This window comes from Rosa chinensis, chromosome 6, assembly GCF_002994745.2.
Source record: "Rosa chinensis cultivar Old Blush chromosome 6, RchiOBHm-V2, whole genome shotgun sequence".
Lineage (NCBI taxonomy): Eukaryota > Viridiplantae > Streptophyta > Magnoliopsida > Rosales > Rosaceae > Rosa > Rosa chinensis.
Window position 1 is genome coordinate 42,330,623 of NC_037093.1, and position 18,172 is coordinate 42,348,794.

The window sequence follows — 18,172 nt, forward strand, 5'->3', positions numbered from 1 at the left end:
TCGTAAATTAATCTTAGCCGTTCATTACAAATTTAACAAACATGATTTCATAGTTTTTAATCGCACAAAATCTTGCTCCTATGAAAGACTAATATGGATTTTTTACTTGAAAATTTGTATGGATTAATCTTAGCTGTTCATTACAAGTTTAACAAATATGAATTCATAGTTTTGAATCCCAAAAACCTTGTTCTTATGAAAGACTAGAATGTAAGAAAAGAATCCTTTAGTGTCATTCTATTCTTACCCGAAGAAAGAAGAATGAATGAGTCCATATTGTTGGAAACTAGCTAACGGTTATATTACAGAGGCACCGATGTTCAAGAGGCTCTCAAGACCCTATTTTAAGTGTGGGAAATTTTAATTACTTCAATTCTTCAAGCAAGTGCTTGCTGACATTTCCAAACTTCATGAATCAGTACTGTAAATCAATATATCATTACGTACAGATAACATATCCAGAATTTCAAAAGTGGCCACCGAATATTTGGAGCCATGATGATATGATCATCCACTTATGAAAAGCCCGACAGTATCACTTTCTTTCAGCACTAGAAGTATCAAACCTCAACTCGTTGGGATATACCCTTGAAAAAGAGACCTATGACAACCTGGAGTAAAAATACTAGATGGAACCAGTGTTGATAAAATACTTTTTCTCAAGAGTTTAATCAAAGAAAGTATGATACATGACACGAAGATTTGCTAACGCAGTGTAAACCTCTCCACTGAGGAAACTTCACTGCGTGGCTTTTAACGTAGCCAACACGAAAAATCAATCCAATATTAAACACTAGAGTTTACAGAATACAAGTAGTGTTGTTCACAACAAACACCTTTTCTTAGCAACAAATGCTAACTTGTTTTACAACCATTCTAACTCTAGATTCAACATTCCAGGCAATCAATCTTCAGCCTTCCTTTCACTCAATTGAATCACTGATCTTGAGAGTGAATGTAAAAGATTATGCAAAGTAATACATGAAACAATTAAAGAGGGTTTTTCGAAAACGATTTGAACATAACAAGAAGTTCAAAGAGAAACCAGTTTCAGCCGTCAAAAACCCCCTCCAAAACTTTAGTTTTGAAACCTTTTTATAAGGGAGAAAAACTCCCCCTCAATCAAATCTTTTCTTGATAATTGATTAAGATAAATATAGAAAGATTTAAAACAGTTTTTGAATGTGCAATCGATACTTTCCTAACAAGGTCTCAAATTGATATGCATGTTAAAAACCATTTTAATGCATAAGGGATTATTGACTTAATACAACCGATATGCATATCAATTTAGATTTATACCAACCAATATGGAATGAATACACATTAAACTCAAGATCAGTGACTCGATTTGACTTGATCTTGTCTTCAAGAACCGATCTTGTGATCTTTCTCTTTGCTTCCTTGAAGCTCCGGTTTCCTCGTCGTAGTGGGAAATCATATGTTGAATGGTAATAGGCCAATGTACTTACAATCTCCCCCTTTGGGCATTCCCATTCAACGCATGATTTTTCATCTTTTGTCCTGCAAGTTAGGTTTCACAGATAAACACTAATCACTAAACAAAGGGTGCTACTTGGATTAAGGAATCAGTTTCCATCCTTTTCCGGATCCAAGTAGCCAAAATACGATTACTTAAGAATAATAATAGCAAGCATCCTAAGAGTATCTGTGCTTATGCACTTACACACCAAAAAAAAACTTTTGTCCATCAAAAATTAAAAATGCAGAAACAGAAATAAAGTAAGAAAAATCAAGTTACTTCTCCCCCTTTGAATGGGAGGGCACGTCAAATTCCTCACAAAGCTTGGTGACGGTGTCCAGAAATTCCTCTTCATCCATGGAATCCGAGCTTTCCTCTGGTGCGACAGGCTCCTGCATGGCATGGGATGGACCGGGAGCGTCAAACCCGGGAGGGTGGCGCTGCATGTTCCGGATCTCCTGTGTGAGAGTGGTCAGGGCATGACGAGTTCGAACCAGAAGAGAATGCATGTCGTCCATGTCCGTCGTGAGGCAAGCAATTCGCCAGTCAGCCACTAGAATCTGATCACGGAGACTTTCCAGAGAGACAGGAGGAGGAGGACTCCGACTGCGTGTACGATGCATGCCGGGATGGAGAATCCCGGCTCTGGCAGCTGCCTGACGACCTTCTTCTGGAGGAGGCAGGCGGCGATGTCCTCCAAGGCGAGTTGTTTGCTGTGAGCGAACCATGGTGAGAGAGCAGTGGGTGAAAGAACCTGCACACAGAGACAACCAAGAGTAAAATCCGAGGGAGACAAGAGAGGCTATATGTAGTGAACAGTTAGGTTTTAGGAAGACCAAGGAACACACCGATTGGGAGAACGGCTCAAATGGGGAGAGAAGTTATGACAATTTATTTTCCCTAGATATATGCATGCAGATAACTTCTCCCCCTCAACTTAGGCATAATCATTATGGAAATTAATTGTAGGCAGATTACCATCAAGGAAGGAAACGAAGAGCCAAAATATATTCAGGGAATCTGCAAGTATATCAGAGGATCGTTTCCTTTGCAAGTATCAAGGCAATGAATGCATAGGTCATATCGAGGAGAGAAAATATAGCGAAGTTTAATCACAGAGAGCACAGATCACTTAGTGGAAGGCACATAGTTCAGAGTACGAAGCATGATGTATTCTCTCAACAATAAGAATTGGTACTCATAGTTAGACCTTAAGGAGTAAACTTGTGATAGAAGTGAATATAACCATGATGTGGGGCTTAGAAAAGATTTTAGTGTCATAGAGAAGGAGTGAAGTAAGAGAACTAAAGTAAAGCTCATGAAATCTCCTAAGAAGGAGCAGGAATCATTGTTCCCAAGCACATGTTTTAGTGGAGTCAAAGATCTCCTTTATTTAGTGACAAATATTACTCATGTAACAAGACTCTTCTCAGCAACTCCCAGAACAGATGTTCTTAGGGTACTAAGCATAACAAGGATGCTCCATGGAGAGAGTCTCGAGTAGTTGTCTGCATGATTTTATGTTATGTGCAAAGATCACTCACCAGCTCGTTTCTTGCAAACCTTAGAAAGTTCACCACAACTAAGGCCTGATTACTTTGAGAGATGGGATACAATTTTCCGTTCTCGTTTCTTACAAATCCTAGAAAGTTCACCACAACTAGGACCTGATTACTTTGAGAAGAGGGAATTAGTTATGTGAGCAAAAGAAGCAGTTCGTCTACTTCACTGAATCTCATTTGACAGAAAACAAAAGGAAACATGCCACCACATAGGCTATAGGTGAAGATGCATAGTAGGGTTACTTGATTCAGTGACTAAACATGAGTACACAATTTCATTTGTCCAGAATAAGGCATGATAACATAAGATACATGACTGAAAATATGTACATTTCACTAGTGACTGTGATCAAGGGATACTAGGATCACAATTTTCTCAATCAATAGTGGACAGTCATCATTTTGCCTTAATGCTTAGAACATATCCCTAGGGCATTCCTCAACATTTCAAACCTAGCAGTGTCAAGAGGCTTAGTGAACAGATCAGCAAGTTGATTTTCAGTGGGCACAAAGCTTAACTCAAGTATGTTTTGTTCAACCAAATCCCTAATAAAGTGATATCGGAGATCAATGTGCTTTGTTCGAGAGTGTTGAACAGGATTCTTAGTGATGTTAATAGCACTAGTGTTGTCACAGAAAATAGACAACTTACCTTGAGATATGCCATAATCATGAAGCATTTGCTTCATCCAAAGTATTTGTGTGCAGCAACTTCCAGCGGCAACATATTCAGCTTCTGCAGTAGACAAGGATATGCAGTTTTGTTTCTTACTATGCCAGGCAACCAGATTGTTGCCAATGAAAAAACATCCCCCTGAAGTGCTTTTCCGATCCTTTAAATTTCCTCCCCAGTCAGCATCAGAGTATCCTGCAATTTCTACATTAGTGTCGAAGGTATAGAAAAGGCCACAATTAACTGTACCTGCCACATAGCGGATTATTCTTTTGACAGCGTCCAGGTGAGATTCTTTGGGGTTTGCTTGAAATCGAGCACACACACCCACACTGTAAGAGATGTCAGGTCTGCTGGCAGTGAGATAGAGCAAACTCCCGATCATACTTCGATAGAGAGTCGGATCAACTGATTTTCCTTCATGATCTTCGCTTAACTTAGTAGTTGTACTCATGGGATTGGTCACTGTCTTCTTGGAAGCAAGACCGAATTTCTTGATCAGGTTCTCAGCGTATTTTGATTGAGAGAGAAACAAACCTGTGTCTATCTGCTTTACTTGCAGTCCAAGAAAATACGTTAGTTCACCACACATGCTCATTTCAAATTCACTTTCCATGACAGATTGAAATTCTTTGACAAGGTATTTAGAAGTGGAACCAAATACAATATCATCAACATACACTTGGGCAATGATAATGTCATTTTTGGTTCGTTTCACAAACAATGTTTTATCTATGGATCCTCTAGCATACCCTTTTCCCACAAGATGAGTGGATAGTCTCTCATACCAGGCTCGAGGAGCCTGCTTTAGCCCATACAGGGCTTTCTTGAGCCGGTAGACATGATCTAGGTTGTGTGGATCTTGGAAACCTGGAGGCTGCTCTACATAAACTTCCTCCTGAAGAAATCCATTCAGAAAGGCAGTTTTGACATCCATTTGAAACAATTTGAACCGGAGATGACAAGCAATGGATAGAAGTAATCTAACAGATTCCAACCTAGCTACAGGAGCAAAAGTCTCGTCAAAGTCAAGTCCTTCGACCTGTGAATATCCCTGAGCAACTAGTCTGGCTTTATTCCTAATCACGTTTCCTTTTTCATCGCTTTTATTTCTGAAAATCCACTTAGTTCCTATAACATTGCACTTACTAGGCCTTGGTACTAAGTACCATACATCATTCCTAGTAAACTGATTCAGTTCATCTTGCATGGCGCTAATCCAGTTATCATCCAACAAGGCTGCCTTAATATTTTTTGGTTCAATAATGGACACAAAACCAAAATGAGATATAATGTTCATGCTTACCAAATTTTCGGTAATGAAACACAGTAATACATTTTCTTCACTTACCTCAGAGGGACTTACCTGAACTGCAGCCTTTCTCCTTGTCATCGGACCATCTGTTAGATTGCCGATGATATCTTGAGTGGAGTGATCTTTTTGAACTTGCTTGAACCCTCTTCTTTGGGTGGGAGCTGGTTCAAAAATGTTGTCATGGATTTCCTCTTCCTCTTCCTCAGATGATGTTTCAGTATTCTGTGAAGGTGTGACCGAGAAGGGTGAGGTATCTGCAAATGTTACTTCCTGTTTCACACATTGATCATCAATAGAAACATTAATGGATTCCATAACAACACGAGTTCTTTTATTGTAAACCCTATATGCTCTGCTGTTCAGAGAATACCCCAAGAACACACCATCATCACTTCTAGCATCAAACTTACCAAGGTGTTCTCTATCTCGTAGAATGTAACAAGGACTGCCAAAAACATGAAAGTGTTTAACATTTGGCTTCTTACCTTTCCACAGCTCGTAAGCAGTTTGATCATTTCCTGGTCTAAGGAATACTCTATTTATTGTGTAGCAAGCAGTGCTGATCGCCTCAGCCCAAAAGTTTTTGCTTAAACCTGCAGCGTGTAGTAATACTCGAGCCATGTCTAGCAGTACCCTATTTTTCCTTTCCACTATCCCATTTTGTTGAGGGGTTATTGGAGCTGAGAACTCATGTGACACACCAAGCTCATGACAGTAGTTAGAAAAAGAGGCATTTTTAAATTCAGTTCCATTATCTGATCTTATTCTCACTAAACAGTTATTAGATGATTGTTTCTCAATGATTAATTTTTGACTCAAGTTCTTAAAGGACTCAAACGTTTCAGTTTTGTCTTTCAAGAAGTTTACCCAGGTGTATCTTGAGAAATCATCTACAACTACTAGTATGTAGCTCTTACCTCCAAGACTTTCAGATTGAGCTGGTCCCATGAGATCCATGTGTAATAGTTCCAATACTTGTGAGGTTGTCGCAGAATTTACCATTCTGTGAGGTGCCTTAGTTTGCTTTCCAACCTTGCAGTCTCCACACATCTTGTCAGTTTTACCTTTTAAATTTGGCAAGCCTCGGACACATTGTTTGGAAGATAATTTCAGCAAGTCCTGATAGTTGATATGTCCCATCTTTCTGTGCCAAAGTTCAAAGGTTTCCTCTGTGGATTTAACAGACAAACAAGACTGCAAACTAGAAGATTCATTTGCTTGAATATGATAACAGTTATCAACAGATCTCATACCTCCCATGATACCTTCACCTTTCTGATTTAGGACCAAACATCTCTGTTTGTTAAACCACACATCTTCATAGTCATCAGCCAAATGGCTGACGCTAATCAGATTTGCAGTTAATCCTTCAACAAATAACACATTTTTAAGGTTAGGTATACCTGGAGTGTTTACTGTACCTCGAGCTAGAATGTTAGCTTTCCTCCCATCTCCAAACGTGACTGATCCAGAGGTATTTTCATCCTCAAATGAAGTAAACCAGGTTTTGTCTCCAGTCATGTGTCTAGAACAACCACTGTCAACATACCAAAAATCTCGTCGTTTGTCAGCAAATGCAGTTAAAGCTACCAAACAAGTTGCCTCAATGTGAGAGCGTTGATGAATTTTGCTAGCACAAACAAAAAGACATGTATCATCAGTTTCACCAACAGGGGACCAATGATTTTTGCTTTTAATTTTTCTGGTCCAGACATCTTTTCTTCTTTCAGTTTGAGGATTCTTTTGAGAAACAATTTCAGTTAATTTGTTAATGAGTTCCTTTTGTTCTTTAAGCTCAACCTGTAAGGTTTCAACAGTACATTTTTCTTGAGAAAATTGTAAGTTTAAAAACCGTTCATTACATCTAGGTCTGATATGGCCAATCTTACCACAGTGATGACAAGTAGGAACAAAGGTTCTAGGGTTTGCGTACCTGTGTTGACCAGTGGGGGATTCTTGGTCAAGTTTTACCTGATGATGTTGGTTTGAATTACCTTCCCTTACACTTTTGACATGATCATCAAGGGAGACATCTATCTGCTCTACAGATGGTTTTGAGGCACGTACGAATTTGGTGCTTTTGGAATCTTCTCCAGTGTATCCTAGCCCACATGTATCATGAGGAGCTTTTCCTGATCCAAGTAACTTGGACATGGAAGTGGAGCTGATATCAAACTTCATGAATCTTTCTTGAGTTAATTTTAACTCATGTTGTAGAGACTCATTTTTCGCTAACAGTTCCAAGTTCAGGGCTCTTTGTCCTTTAACATCCAGTTCTAGAAGTTTGATCTTGTTGAGATACTCATTCTTTTCAGTCTTCCACGTCAGTATCTTTTGGTCACCTTGTAGATCTGCCGATTCACTCACGAGTTTGCTTTTCTCCAGTTTCCATGCAGATTGTGAGGATTCGAATAGTTTCTCCACCTTTTCTTTTTCAGTCCTCAGGAAATCTACTTCTTTTTCCAAGCTCAAGTTTCTAATCAGAGTGGCCTTTGAAGCTTTGTAGAGTTGTTTGCAGCGAACATTTGTTTCATCATCATCAGAGAAATACTCATCACTTTCAGAATCAGGCAACAATGATGAGACAAGAGCCACATTTTCAATTTCTTGAGATTCATCATCACTCCAAGTTGAAAGGAGTGACTTGTTGTTGCTGTTTCCAAGCTTCCTATTTCCACAGTCAGTAGAAATGTGACCGAAACCACCACATTCATAGCATTTTGGTTTCCCTGAGTGATTTCCTTTGAAGTTTCCTCTTCCATTCTTACTATTGTAGTCACTGTTGTTACCACTGCCAATATAGTTATTCCTTCTGGGAGCATTCGTGTTTTTAGAGGAGTTCTTGCTTTTGAGAAATTTTTTGAATTCCTTCGTCAGTAGAGCAAGATCTAGTGATCCTTCTTCCTCTTCAATTTCTTTCACTGCTTTGAAGGCTACGCCCTTGTTTTTCTTCTCAGGTTTTAACCTCATCTCATAGGTTTTCAAATTTCCGATGAGCTCATCAAGTGGATAATCATCTATATCAAAAGAGTCCTCTATGCTCGTAACCTTTGAGTGAAATTTTTCCGGCAGAGCCCTGAGTATCTTTTTGACTATTTTATCTTCATCAAAAGGTGCTCCTAGACTGCGACACTGACCGGAGATTTTAAGAATTCTACCATGGAAGTCATCCACGGTTTCATCATCTGCCATAGTCATGGTTTCGAATTCAAAAATCAGTGCTTGCAGTTTCTGTGCACGTACCTTTTTATTTCCTTCGTATGTAATCTGTAGGAGATCCCATGCCTGCTTGGCAGTCTCACAATGACTTATCCTCAGTTTTTCCCGCTCCGATAGGGCTGTGAAGATGCTGTTCTTCGCTTTGAAATCTGCTTGCAAGTTACGAACTTCTTCCTCAGTCCAGTCCTTCCTTGGTTTGGGAGTGGTAGTGGAAGCGCCTTCTTCTTTTGCTTTTGTCATAGGTACACTCCAGCCATTTTCTACGATGTTCCACACGTGTTCATCTTGAGCATAGAGGTATGATTTCATGTAAATCTTCCATTGAGTGTATTTTTCACATCCACCTTCGAACCAGGGAGGACTATTTATAGATCCCCCAGTAGCCCTATCACGTGAATGTTCCATCTTTCCTGGGATCTCTAGAAGGTTCTAGAACCCGCTCTGATGCCAATTAAAAATACTAGATGGAACCAGTGTTGATAAAATACTTTTTCTCAAGAGTTTAATCAAAGAAAGTATGATACATGACACGAAGATTTGCTAACGCAGTGTAAACCTCTCCACTGAGGAAACTTCACTGCGTGGCTTTTAACGTAGCCAACACGAAAAATCAATCCAATATTAAACACTAGAGTTTACAGAATACAAGTAGTGTTGTTCACAACAAACACCTTTTCTTAGCAACAAATGCTAACTTGTTTTACAACCATTCTAACTCTAGATTCAACATTCCAGGCAATCAATCTTCAGCCTTCCTTTCACTCAATTGAATCACTGATCTTGAGAGTGAATGTAAAAGATTATGCAAAGTAATACATGAAACAATTAAAGAGGGTTTTTCGAAAACGATTTGAACATAACAAGAAGTTCAAAGAGAAACCAGTTTCAGCCGTCAAAAACCCCCTCCAAAACTTTAGTTTTGAAACCTTTTATAAGGGAGAAAAACTCCCCCTCAATCAAATCTTTTCTTGATAATTGATTAAGATAAATATAGAAAGATTTAAAACAGTTTTTGAATGTGCAATCGATACTTTCCTAACAAGGTCTCAAATTGATATGCATGTTAAAAACCATTTTAATGCATAAGGGATTATTGACTTAATACAACCGATATGCATATCAATTTAGATTTATACCAACCAATATGGAATGAATACACATTAAACTCAAGATCAGTGACTCGATTTGACTTGATCTTGTCTTCAAGAACCGATCTTGTGATCTTTCTCTTTGCTTCCTTGAAGCTCCGGTTTCCTCGTCGTAGTGGGAAATCATATGTTGAATGGTAATAGGCCAATGTACTTATCATTAACAACATAGGCGCAATGAATCTAAATATAATTATAGTGAAATACAACAGTGCTCCAAATCCAACTTACGCCAAATAATCACAGGAATTACTTGGCCAGATAACAGATTTGGAGTGAAGTACTACAGCACCTTGCTTAACTCTAATACATAGTCAATAGTTTACAGTTACATTTATACAAAACCAAATAAACAACCACAAGCATTCAACATACATAGATGTATCGAATTTTACATTGAGTTTATGTAGGACTACTCCATTGTTTGCAGCATCAACCATCACCATCACCACTGTTCAAGCTCGTCCATCTCATGATGATCATGCATTTAGAAAACTCATCTTCTGTAGCAGACTACTCCACCGCTTCTGCAACGTTTTCTGCCTCCACCATCTCTTCATCGCCACTCTCATAGTCACCTTCTTGAAGCCACTGTTCAAGCTCATCCATCTCATCATAGTCATGCATATGAAAGTCGTCCCCGGTATCCCACTGCTCTGCCCCCAGCTCCTCACCATGGCATGACACATGCAAGAACGGTCTACTACGAGCTAAAGCATCTACTGTATCTCTATTTACACAACCTGTAACCCCCAACCACCTTAGCCTTGGAAAATATGGTTTCTTCAGCCACCGAAATGCAACCACGGTAATGCCACCACAGTTAAACAGATCCAACAACCGCAAGCAATTACCATGCCACCTTTCCTCGTCTACCAGCATTGAAGCTAATACCACTACAGATGTGTCACCTATGCGTGGGCATTGTCGCATTCGTAGTTCCAATAACGGAATCCTACTTCTTGCAAGTAATAAAACTCCATTGTCAGAGAGATTCGGAAGATTTGATAGGTCCAATTCTTGCAACGCCAATTTAGAAGAGCCATCAAATAGAGCAGAGATGCATTTATCAGTCAGTTTCTTGCAGCCTCTAACAGACAATGTAATTAGTGAACTTATAACCCTTGGTCTTAAGTATGATAATCCCAGATCACTGATATCGGAGCCATCCAATAATAAGGTCTTCAAATTATGAAGATTGCCTATGGCTCGGAGGGCTTCATTCCCAAGGTTTCTGCAATCTCTCAAATCAAGAACTTTTAGATCCTTGTTAGAAGCCAAATTAGTGACTGCATGGTTGGTTAAAAGTGTACACCGTCTCAAGCTAACGTGTGTTAAAGAAAGGGAAGTTGCAGAGATGTCATGAAAAACCAGATCAGTTAACTGAGTCCCATGAGACACCCTAAGCTTGTAGAGCGTTGAGCAAGAATGCAAGATTGTTTTGAAACCTGTGTCTGTAACACGACAGAAGCCACTGAGAAATATACTTTCCATCTTTTCACACTTGTCGGCTAATAAAAGGAGCCCAAGATCATTTACTCGTTTGAAATATGTGAAGAGAAACTCCTGGCTCCGAACCAATGATAAATGCTTCAACTTTCCATGCTGATTTATCAGTTGAAGGCCAGAGTTGGTAAGGTCAAATGTAACTCTTGGTTCAATGAGGGGTGCATCCCGAAGATCCAAATGGGTCAAGGAGGTGAGACCTTTAGATATAGTACCAACCATGGCATCAGTTATGTAGTCGATGGAAAGGGACAATTTATGAATATTAGGCAATATGGAAGGCTGAATACGATTTGCTGACTGCGGTAATTCGAAATTTGGGCTAAGTAGTTCAGTCACCATTACAGATGAAACGTAGCCAATCTCAAGAGAAGTGAGTTTCTCAGAGGCCAAAGCCCAAACTCGAGCAAAGTCATGACGCAGTGAAAACGAGACATCAAACATCAGGACCAATGCCTAAAAAAACAATCCAGATGCACATTAGATGAATAATATCAACAAATCATGAGATACCGTACACATACTATATGGAGACATTGTAAGTGAAGAAACATGTATAAGCTAAAGCATGTACCGCTATTATGTTAAGATGCAAGCCAGATTGTAGACCATGCACTTATGTATCTAGATGAATAGGGAGGAACCAAACCACATTAACAAACTCAACCATTTAAATAAACCCATTAGTTCATCCAAAAACTAAACACTGAAGACAACTTTAGCAACTTTTTGTATATATTCAAAGGGCAATTATGTTCTTAGCATTGTTGAATACAAAGATTAAAACTTCACCTTTCATTTAAGAACTACCTAATCAAAATAGGAAACCGTCATAGAAACACAATGCGAGGCTAAACCTAATGGGTTACCAAGATCAACCACGCACCGCCAATTTTTACTTAAACCTCTGTTTATTGAACATTTTTCTTAATGGGGTTATCATCATTCAATTGATCCTTACTTCTAAATGAGTGCAACCACTGAGTAACTCCTCCAAATCAGAAATATGAATAGCTCGCCCTCTTTTTTCAGCGACTGACCCCAAGCAGAGAGACCTGAATGGGCATTATTACATACCCAAAACCAATAACAACAAAAATTCTTCACCTTTCACCTTTCCACAATCATAATTCACAACACACAGCAGATCAGAACAAACAAACAAACAAACAAAAAGACCAACCTCAAATCCTTGCACCGGCCTCCGATCTCCGAGAGCAATTTGCCGCTAAAATCCGCGCAATTGAGCATGCAAAGCTCGTGCAGGGAAGGCTGCAGCAGAATCTGGATGGCCGAATCGTCGAGCCGGCCGCAGTTCACCTTCATCGTCTTCAGCCAAGGGTTTGGCGGCAACAGAGGCCTCAACAATTCCATAGAAGGCGCAGTTTCCTAAACACAACCCCAAAAAAAAAAAAAATCAATTTTTGTTTTTGAAAAAGAGCAAAATTGAAATGAAGAATGAAAAACGCACCAGGAGATGGAAGGAGGGGATGAAGGAGAGGATGTGTTGAGCGCAGGCCTTGAAGACGGTGCAGGTGGAAGCGACGGAGCAGATGGAGGACACGTCGAGCTTCGTCAGGATGGTGGCGAGTAGGGCCGCCGGTAGCTGATCCAGGCTCTCCATTACGGTGGTGATTTCGTTCGTCAGCGACATTTTTTTTTCAGGGGATCTGGGGGAGACGACGACCTTCAACTGCAGATGCTTTGCGTCTGAGATTAGAAACTAGAAACACACGACTACCACGAGTGAAAGAGGGGACGTTTTTTTTTTTTTTTTTGTTTTGAGAAGAAAAAAAGTAGTAGTTTCAAACAACAACAAGTGTATATGTTAAAAGGCACCACATTTTTGTGTCTAATTTTTTTTTTTTTTTTTTATGAAAGAAAAAATCATTAATATAAGCAACGCTTCAACAAGCTTGGAATTTAATATGGCCTCATCAAATATCTTACTGAATCATAGCAAGTGAAAAGGAGTGCAACACCTTTTATATAAACAAGACATATCATCAACTAAAATTCATGTTCATGTCTTTTATATCAACAAGGCATATCATCAACTAATACATTTTAGTTTGAACTTTCCATATGGAATAAGACTTTGAAGAATGCTCACCTAAGAAACAGTTTTAAGGGCATGTTTGAAATTCAAATTGTGAGGGAAAAATGAATCGTAGCATGTATTAAGTTCCAAGACTAAAATTATGCATTTATTCTCAGTCATCAGATTCAATTGTCCCTTACAGTCGCTCAAAAACTGTCCCTTATGTTAGTAGGTCTGTTAAATCTTTTCCCTTTTCTTTTTTGAAATAAGAAGTTTTTCCTATTATGTTTCGAAAATATTACTCCTAATCCTATTAAAATTCCTCTCGTATTTTGGAAAGAAAGAACAAGCCCTATATATAGAGGCCTTTGGTCATGTTATTCTCATATTCTCAACAAGTTTTGGTTTAGAATTTTAGTTAATATTTGTTCTCAAAAGATGAGTTCTTCAAATAATTCACAAGTGTATGGAGCCGCGGATGCCAACAAGTCGACATCTTCAACAACCCCAAAAGACAAAGGATGCAAACTGCCTCCACCAAAGCAAGTTACGTGCCCGCCAGCCCCGAAGCGTCCACCTCCAACAAGTGTGCACAACGATTCTTTTAGCCCACTTAATTTGAACACAAAATGGTAATAAACTGTTGATCAAGAGAGAACTGTTTAAGTAGTTAAAATATACTAAGAGTCTAAGAAAAGTAGTTTTGATGTTGTTTGTTCATCTATTATTTTATGTTTATGTACTTTTTATAATAATTTGAATGTATGGTGCTATGGAAGTACTCATGTATTCTCGTAGATGTTTTTATTATAGGTGCATTGTCTTTTTAATGTTCTTATTGGTAGTAATGTGAGATAAATATTAAAAGCAATATTCATAACTTGGGACATATTGTTCAATGTTCAACATGATCGTGCCTTTTCTGGCTTTTCATAATCCTCATAGAGAAGAATACCTGTGCTAGCAATATGTACGAAGTAGATCACTATCTTTCGACCCCATCGAAGCCAATGTAGTCATGTAGGGCACCATTGACAAGACAACCAAAATCTTTATGCTGAAAGTAGGAAGGAAAAGCATCAGCGACACGCTTACACTCTTCCAACATCCCCTAACTAGGAAAAGCAATATTCTTAGTTTCAATGAGAAATAAAAATCTCTTTTAGCAGTGAATTCGCTAATACAATGCTTTTGTTTTTGCTATTTTATTTTTATGTGGAGGGATGAAAATTAGTGTGAGAAAGATAAGAAAGAGGAGTGGATGGAGAATAAAAACCTCATTTATCAGGATGGGTTCGTCTCATACATAGATGCCACAATCCTTATTTTTATCAGAGTTGTGATGGTGTATGGATTTCAATAAACCCATCGAACGTACAGCAAGAACTGCCTGAAGATAGTTCCAACTTTACTCTGGATTGGGAAAATCCCCCGGTTGGCCGGTGTTCGCAATAGTATAACACATATTATATCGACAAGACATATCATCAACTAAAATTCTTGTTGATGTGTTTTGCATAAACAAGACAGATCATTAACTAATACATTTTAATTTGATCCTGTTGTGATATAGAACAAGATTTTGAGGAATGCTCACGTAAGAGACAGTTTCAAGGGCTTGTTTTAAATTCAAATTAACTGTAAGAGAAAAATGAATCATAGCCACATGTATTAAACTCAAGTCGGTTGGTGAAAATTGACTATCAAATCTGAACAAGGAAAGACGTAGATATGGGGGTGTAATACTGTACATGATATGTGAAAAGTCGATGGGGAATTCCCCATGCTGCAGTCCTTTGCTTATGTAATAAATATCTATGTGCCTTGATTAGTGATGACCTCGTCTAAGGACCGACAGAAATCCTCCAGATGACTTGCGTCGTTCTTCTCCTTCATCACCAATCTGTCAAAAAAAACTCATGTAAGCATCACCTGAGAGGAGTTTCAAAGCTTTTGATCATGTTATTTAGACATACTTTCTCAATGGCTTAAAGCTAACAAATAAAGCAACGTCGTGTACCCACAACCAGATTACCTCCTTGGCTAATGGCTGCAGCATCTCTATGATTTCTGAGAAGTCGGGTCTTAATGCTGGATCTTGTTAATTGCCAGCATTTCTCGAGTAACTCAGTAAGCTTTGGATGAGTTTGCTTTGGAATGGTTGGCCGTAAGCCCTGGAAATCATGAAATGCAAATGTAACTAACTCAATTGCACTATAGACTTGTCAATCAAAATCATCACTCGTCCCCTCAGCAGCCACTGTATTACAAAATTCTCAAGAAAACTAGGCTCAACACAAAATGAGCAGAATGTTCATGCTAGCAAAACTGAATGTACAATTTGGGGAGTCAACAGTAGACCTTTTGGACCACTCCAACAGCAGCTTGTAGTGGGGTCAAGTATTCATATGGAAGCTGCAAATTGAAACAGAATACAATCTTAAAAACGAATTAAAGAATAAAGGACAATGGTAATATAATTGCTTCCACAAGCAATTCCTTTCGGGTCAGCAACTCCCATAACACAATTGCAAAGCTAAATACATCAGCTTTGTGATCATATGGCTTGTGTTCTATATTACCTTCAATGCAAAACAACAACCTAAAATTATGTATTTATTCACAGTAGTAAGATCCGTGACTCTTACATTCCCTTAAAAATTGTCCCTCAGGTTAGTAGGTCTGTTAAAACTTTTCCTTTTTCCTTTTTGGAATAAGAAATTTTTCCTATTATGTTTCGAAAAGATTACCCCTAATCCTATTAAATTTCCTCTCGTATTTTGGAAAGAAAGAACAAGCCCTATATATAGAGGCCTTTGGTCCTGCTATTCTCATATTCTCAGCAAGTTTTGGTTTAAAATTTTAGTTAATATTAATTTGTTCTCAAAAGATGAGTTCTTCAAATAATTCACTAGTGCATGGAGCCGCGGATGCCAACAAGTCGACATCTTCAACAACCCCAAAAGACAAAGGATCCAAACTGTCTCCACGAGAGCAAGTTACATGCCCGCCAGCCCCGAAGCGTCCACCTCCAACAAGTGTGCATAACGATTCTTTTAGCCCACTTAATTTGAACACAAAATGGCGATAAACTATTGATCAAGAGAGAACTGTTCAAGTAGTTGAAATATACTAAGAGTTTAAGAAAAATAGTTTTGATATTGTATGTTAATCTATTATACAACTTCTTATAATAATTTTGATATACGGTGGTATGTAAGTACTTATGTATTCTCGTATATGTTTTTATTACCGCTGCTTTGTCTTTTTAACTTCTTATTGGTAGTAGTGATGTGAGATAAATATTGTTCAAAGCAATATTCATAACTTGGGACATATTGTTCAATGTTCAACATGATTGTGCCTTTTCTGGCTTTTCATAATCCTTATGGAGAAGAATACCAGTATTTCTCCTCCTTTATTTAAGCTAGCTAGCCAATATGTACGAAGTAGATCACTACCTTTCGACCCCATCGAAGCCAATGCAGAGCACCATTGACAGCCAATGCAGAGCACCATTGACAAGACAACCAAAATATATATGCTGAAAGTAGGAAGCAAAAGCATTAGCGCTTACACTCTTCCAACATCCCCTAACTAGGGCCAAATCTCAACTTCACATGAACTATTTGATGAAATAGTACTCCTCAAAACCTCAAGTCATTGTTGACCGAATGATAGCCAAATCCATAATTTACTTCATAACCGCCACGTGCCTTGGGGAAGACAACAATAGGCCTCACAAACTTTCTAATAGAAGGGTTCCAAATTAGTATGGTTTCATCATGAACAAGGCATAGCTGCCCATTTATATCGACTTAATTTTGGCCAGGTAATAATCAAGGGGACGAGTTTCATATGGTGGCCAACTATGTTATGGTTTGGAGTCGAGAATAACTTGAGTCTTATTTTAAAGGTTTTGATTATTTTCTTTCTCTACAAATTGGTGGAGTTTATTCTCTATTATTACAATGTGTTTTAGTTGGACTATTGTATTGTAAGTACCTCGATTGCTAGCATTGACAAGCAGCATAGCCGGTTTTTCAAGGACGAGCATAGGTGGAGTTTATTTTCAACTACGTTCTTAGGTTGAGTTCTGCTCCAGTGGATGTTGATTATGCCTCAATTAAAATTATTGTAAATTTGTAACCATTAAGTTAAAAAAAGAAAAAAGAAAAAAGAAAAAAGAAAAAAGAAAAGACTAAAATAAGCTGTCATTAACTCATTACCATAGCACGGAGGATTTGTGGGTAAAACGGCGGGAAAATCACTCCCTCCGAAAATTGAGGCGTTACCAACCCTACTCAATTTCACAGCCCTCTCTCTGATCATCTCAATATGGCTGGGGTTCGGCGGTCCAGCTGGCGACGGAAGATGTAGAGATGCTGGTTTTGGACGAAGAAGACAAGGATCCATTGAAGGTTGAGATTGCGATGGGAGCCAGCCTCCATCATCAACTTTTTGACGGTGGAGATCCTCTTAATTTGGGTCTCAGAGTGAGATTGATTTTGATCTTGATTTTTGATGTTTGATTTTTTTTCTTTTTCTTTTTTGTGCAGGTGTTTGAACCAGTGATTGGGGAAGCTTACTAAAGTATCAGCGGAAGAGATCGAGATGGGTTTGATAACCCCTAAAGATTCACTTGCTCAGCTTCACATTGAGCTTTTGAAGGTTTTTGGTCCTTCATTATTTGTGTACTGATGAGCTTGCTTTACTATTTGTTATGAAATTGTGTACAGAACACAACATTGTTTCTGTTTTGCTTAGAATGTGTGACCAGATGTTCATCTGGATTGTGGGTGAATGTAAAAGTCAATGCTTTTTGTTCAAGTGCTTTACATTTTGTTGTGTTTGGCCTTTTCACTAATAGTTATCTGATAATTTGTCTATATGTGGAATACTGATGTAATGAAGCAAAGAAGAAGATATTATGTCTTTGGTTTCTTTTGCTTGTTAAGAGAGATATTATTTAAGCAAAACAGAAACAATATATATGGTATTCTTCTCTATAAGGATTATAGTGTAAGCGCGGATGCTTTTCCTTCCTACTTTCAGCATAAAGATTTTGGTTGTCTTGTCAATGGTGCTCTACATTGGCTTCGATGGGGTCGAAAGATAGTGATCTACTTCGTACATATTGGCTAGTTAGCTTAAATAAAGGAGGAGAAAAAATACTGGTATTCTTCTCAATAACGATTATGAAAAGCCAGAAAAGGCACAATCAT

General features: G+C 38.4%; 2 protein-coding genes and 1 pseudogene across 3 annotated transcripts; all 3 read right to left on the reverse strand.

The window, feature by feature from the left end:
- Positions 1-5,168: 5,168 nt before the first annotated feature.
- On the reverse strand, positions 5,169-8,657 carry LOC121050018. The gene is made up of 3 exons (XM_040508550.1): positions 6,967-8,657; positions 5,519-6,663; positions 5,169-5,303 (listed from the first exon to the last, which is right to left on the reverse strand). The coding sequence occupies exons 1-3, from the start codon at positions 8,655-8,657 to the stop codon at positions 5,248-5,250; spliced, it is 2,892 nt and encodes a 963-aa protein (XP_040364484.1). The 3' UTR covers positions 5,169-5,247.
- Positions 8,658-9,309: 652 nt separating this feature from the next.
- On the reverse strand, positions 9,310-12,683 carry LOC112172155 (F-box/LRR-repeat protein 10). 2 transcript variants are annotated; one of them, XM_024309370.2, is made up of 4 exons: positions 12,378-12,683; positions 12,090-12,295; positions 11,868-11,961; positions 9,310-11,362 (listed from the first exon to the last, which is right to left on the reverse strand). In XM_024309370.2, the coding sequence occupies exons 1-4, from the start codon at positions 12,558-12,560 to the stop codon at positions 9,914-9,916; spliced, it is 1,932 nt and encodes a 643-aa protein (XP_024165138.1). In that variant the 5' UTR covers positions 12,561-12,683; the 3' UTR covers positions 9,310-9,913. The 2 variants fall into 2 exon arrangements, with proteins under 2 accessions (XP_024165138.1, XP_024165139.1); XM_024309371.2 differs by lacking the exons at positions 11,868-11,961; positions 12,378-12,683 and having other exon boundaries at positions 12,090-12,224.
- A 1,962-nt stretch (positions 12,684-14,645) lies between these two features.
- LOC112171365 lies at positions 14,646-16,421 on the reverse strand (annotated as a pseudogene).
- Between the last annotated feature and the right edge of the window lie 1,751 nt (positions 16,422-18,172).

Coding starts and splice junctions, on each gene's coding strand:
- LOC121050018 (XM_040508550.1), bottom strand. CDS start 8,657: ATGGAACATTCACGTGATAGGGCTACTGGGGGATCTATAAATAGTCCT. Junction 6,664..6,966: donor TCCCCCACTGGTCAACACAG/GTACGCAAACCC, acceptor TGTTTGTGCTAG/CAAAATTCATCAACGCTCTC. Junction 5,304..5,518: donor TGCTTACGAGCTGTGGAAAG/GTAAGAAGCCAA, acceptor TGTGTGAAACAG/GAAGTAACATTTGCAGATAC.
- LOC112172155 (XM_024309370.2), bottom strand. CDS start 12,560: ATGTCGCTGACGAACGAAATCACCACCGTAATGGAGAGCCTGGATCAG. Junction 12,296..12,377: donor TCCCCTCCTTCCATCTCCTG/GTGCGTTTTTCA, acceptor GGTTGTGTTTAG/GAAACTGCGCCTTCTATGGA. Junction 11,962..12,089: donor GGCCGGTGCAAGGATTTGAG/GTTGGTCTTTTT, acceptor ATGCCCATTCAG/GTCTCTCTGCTTGGGGTCAG.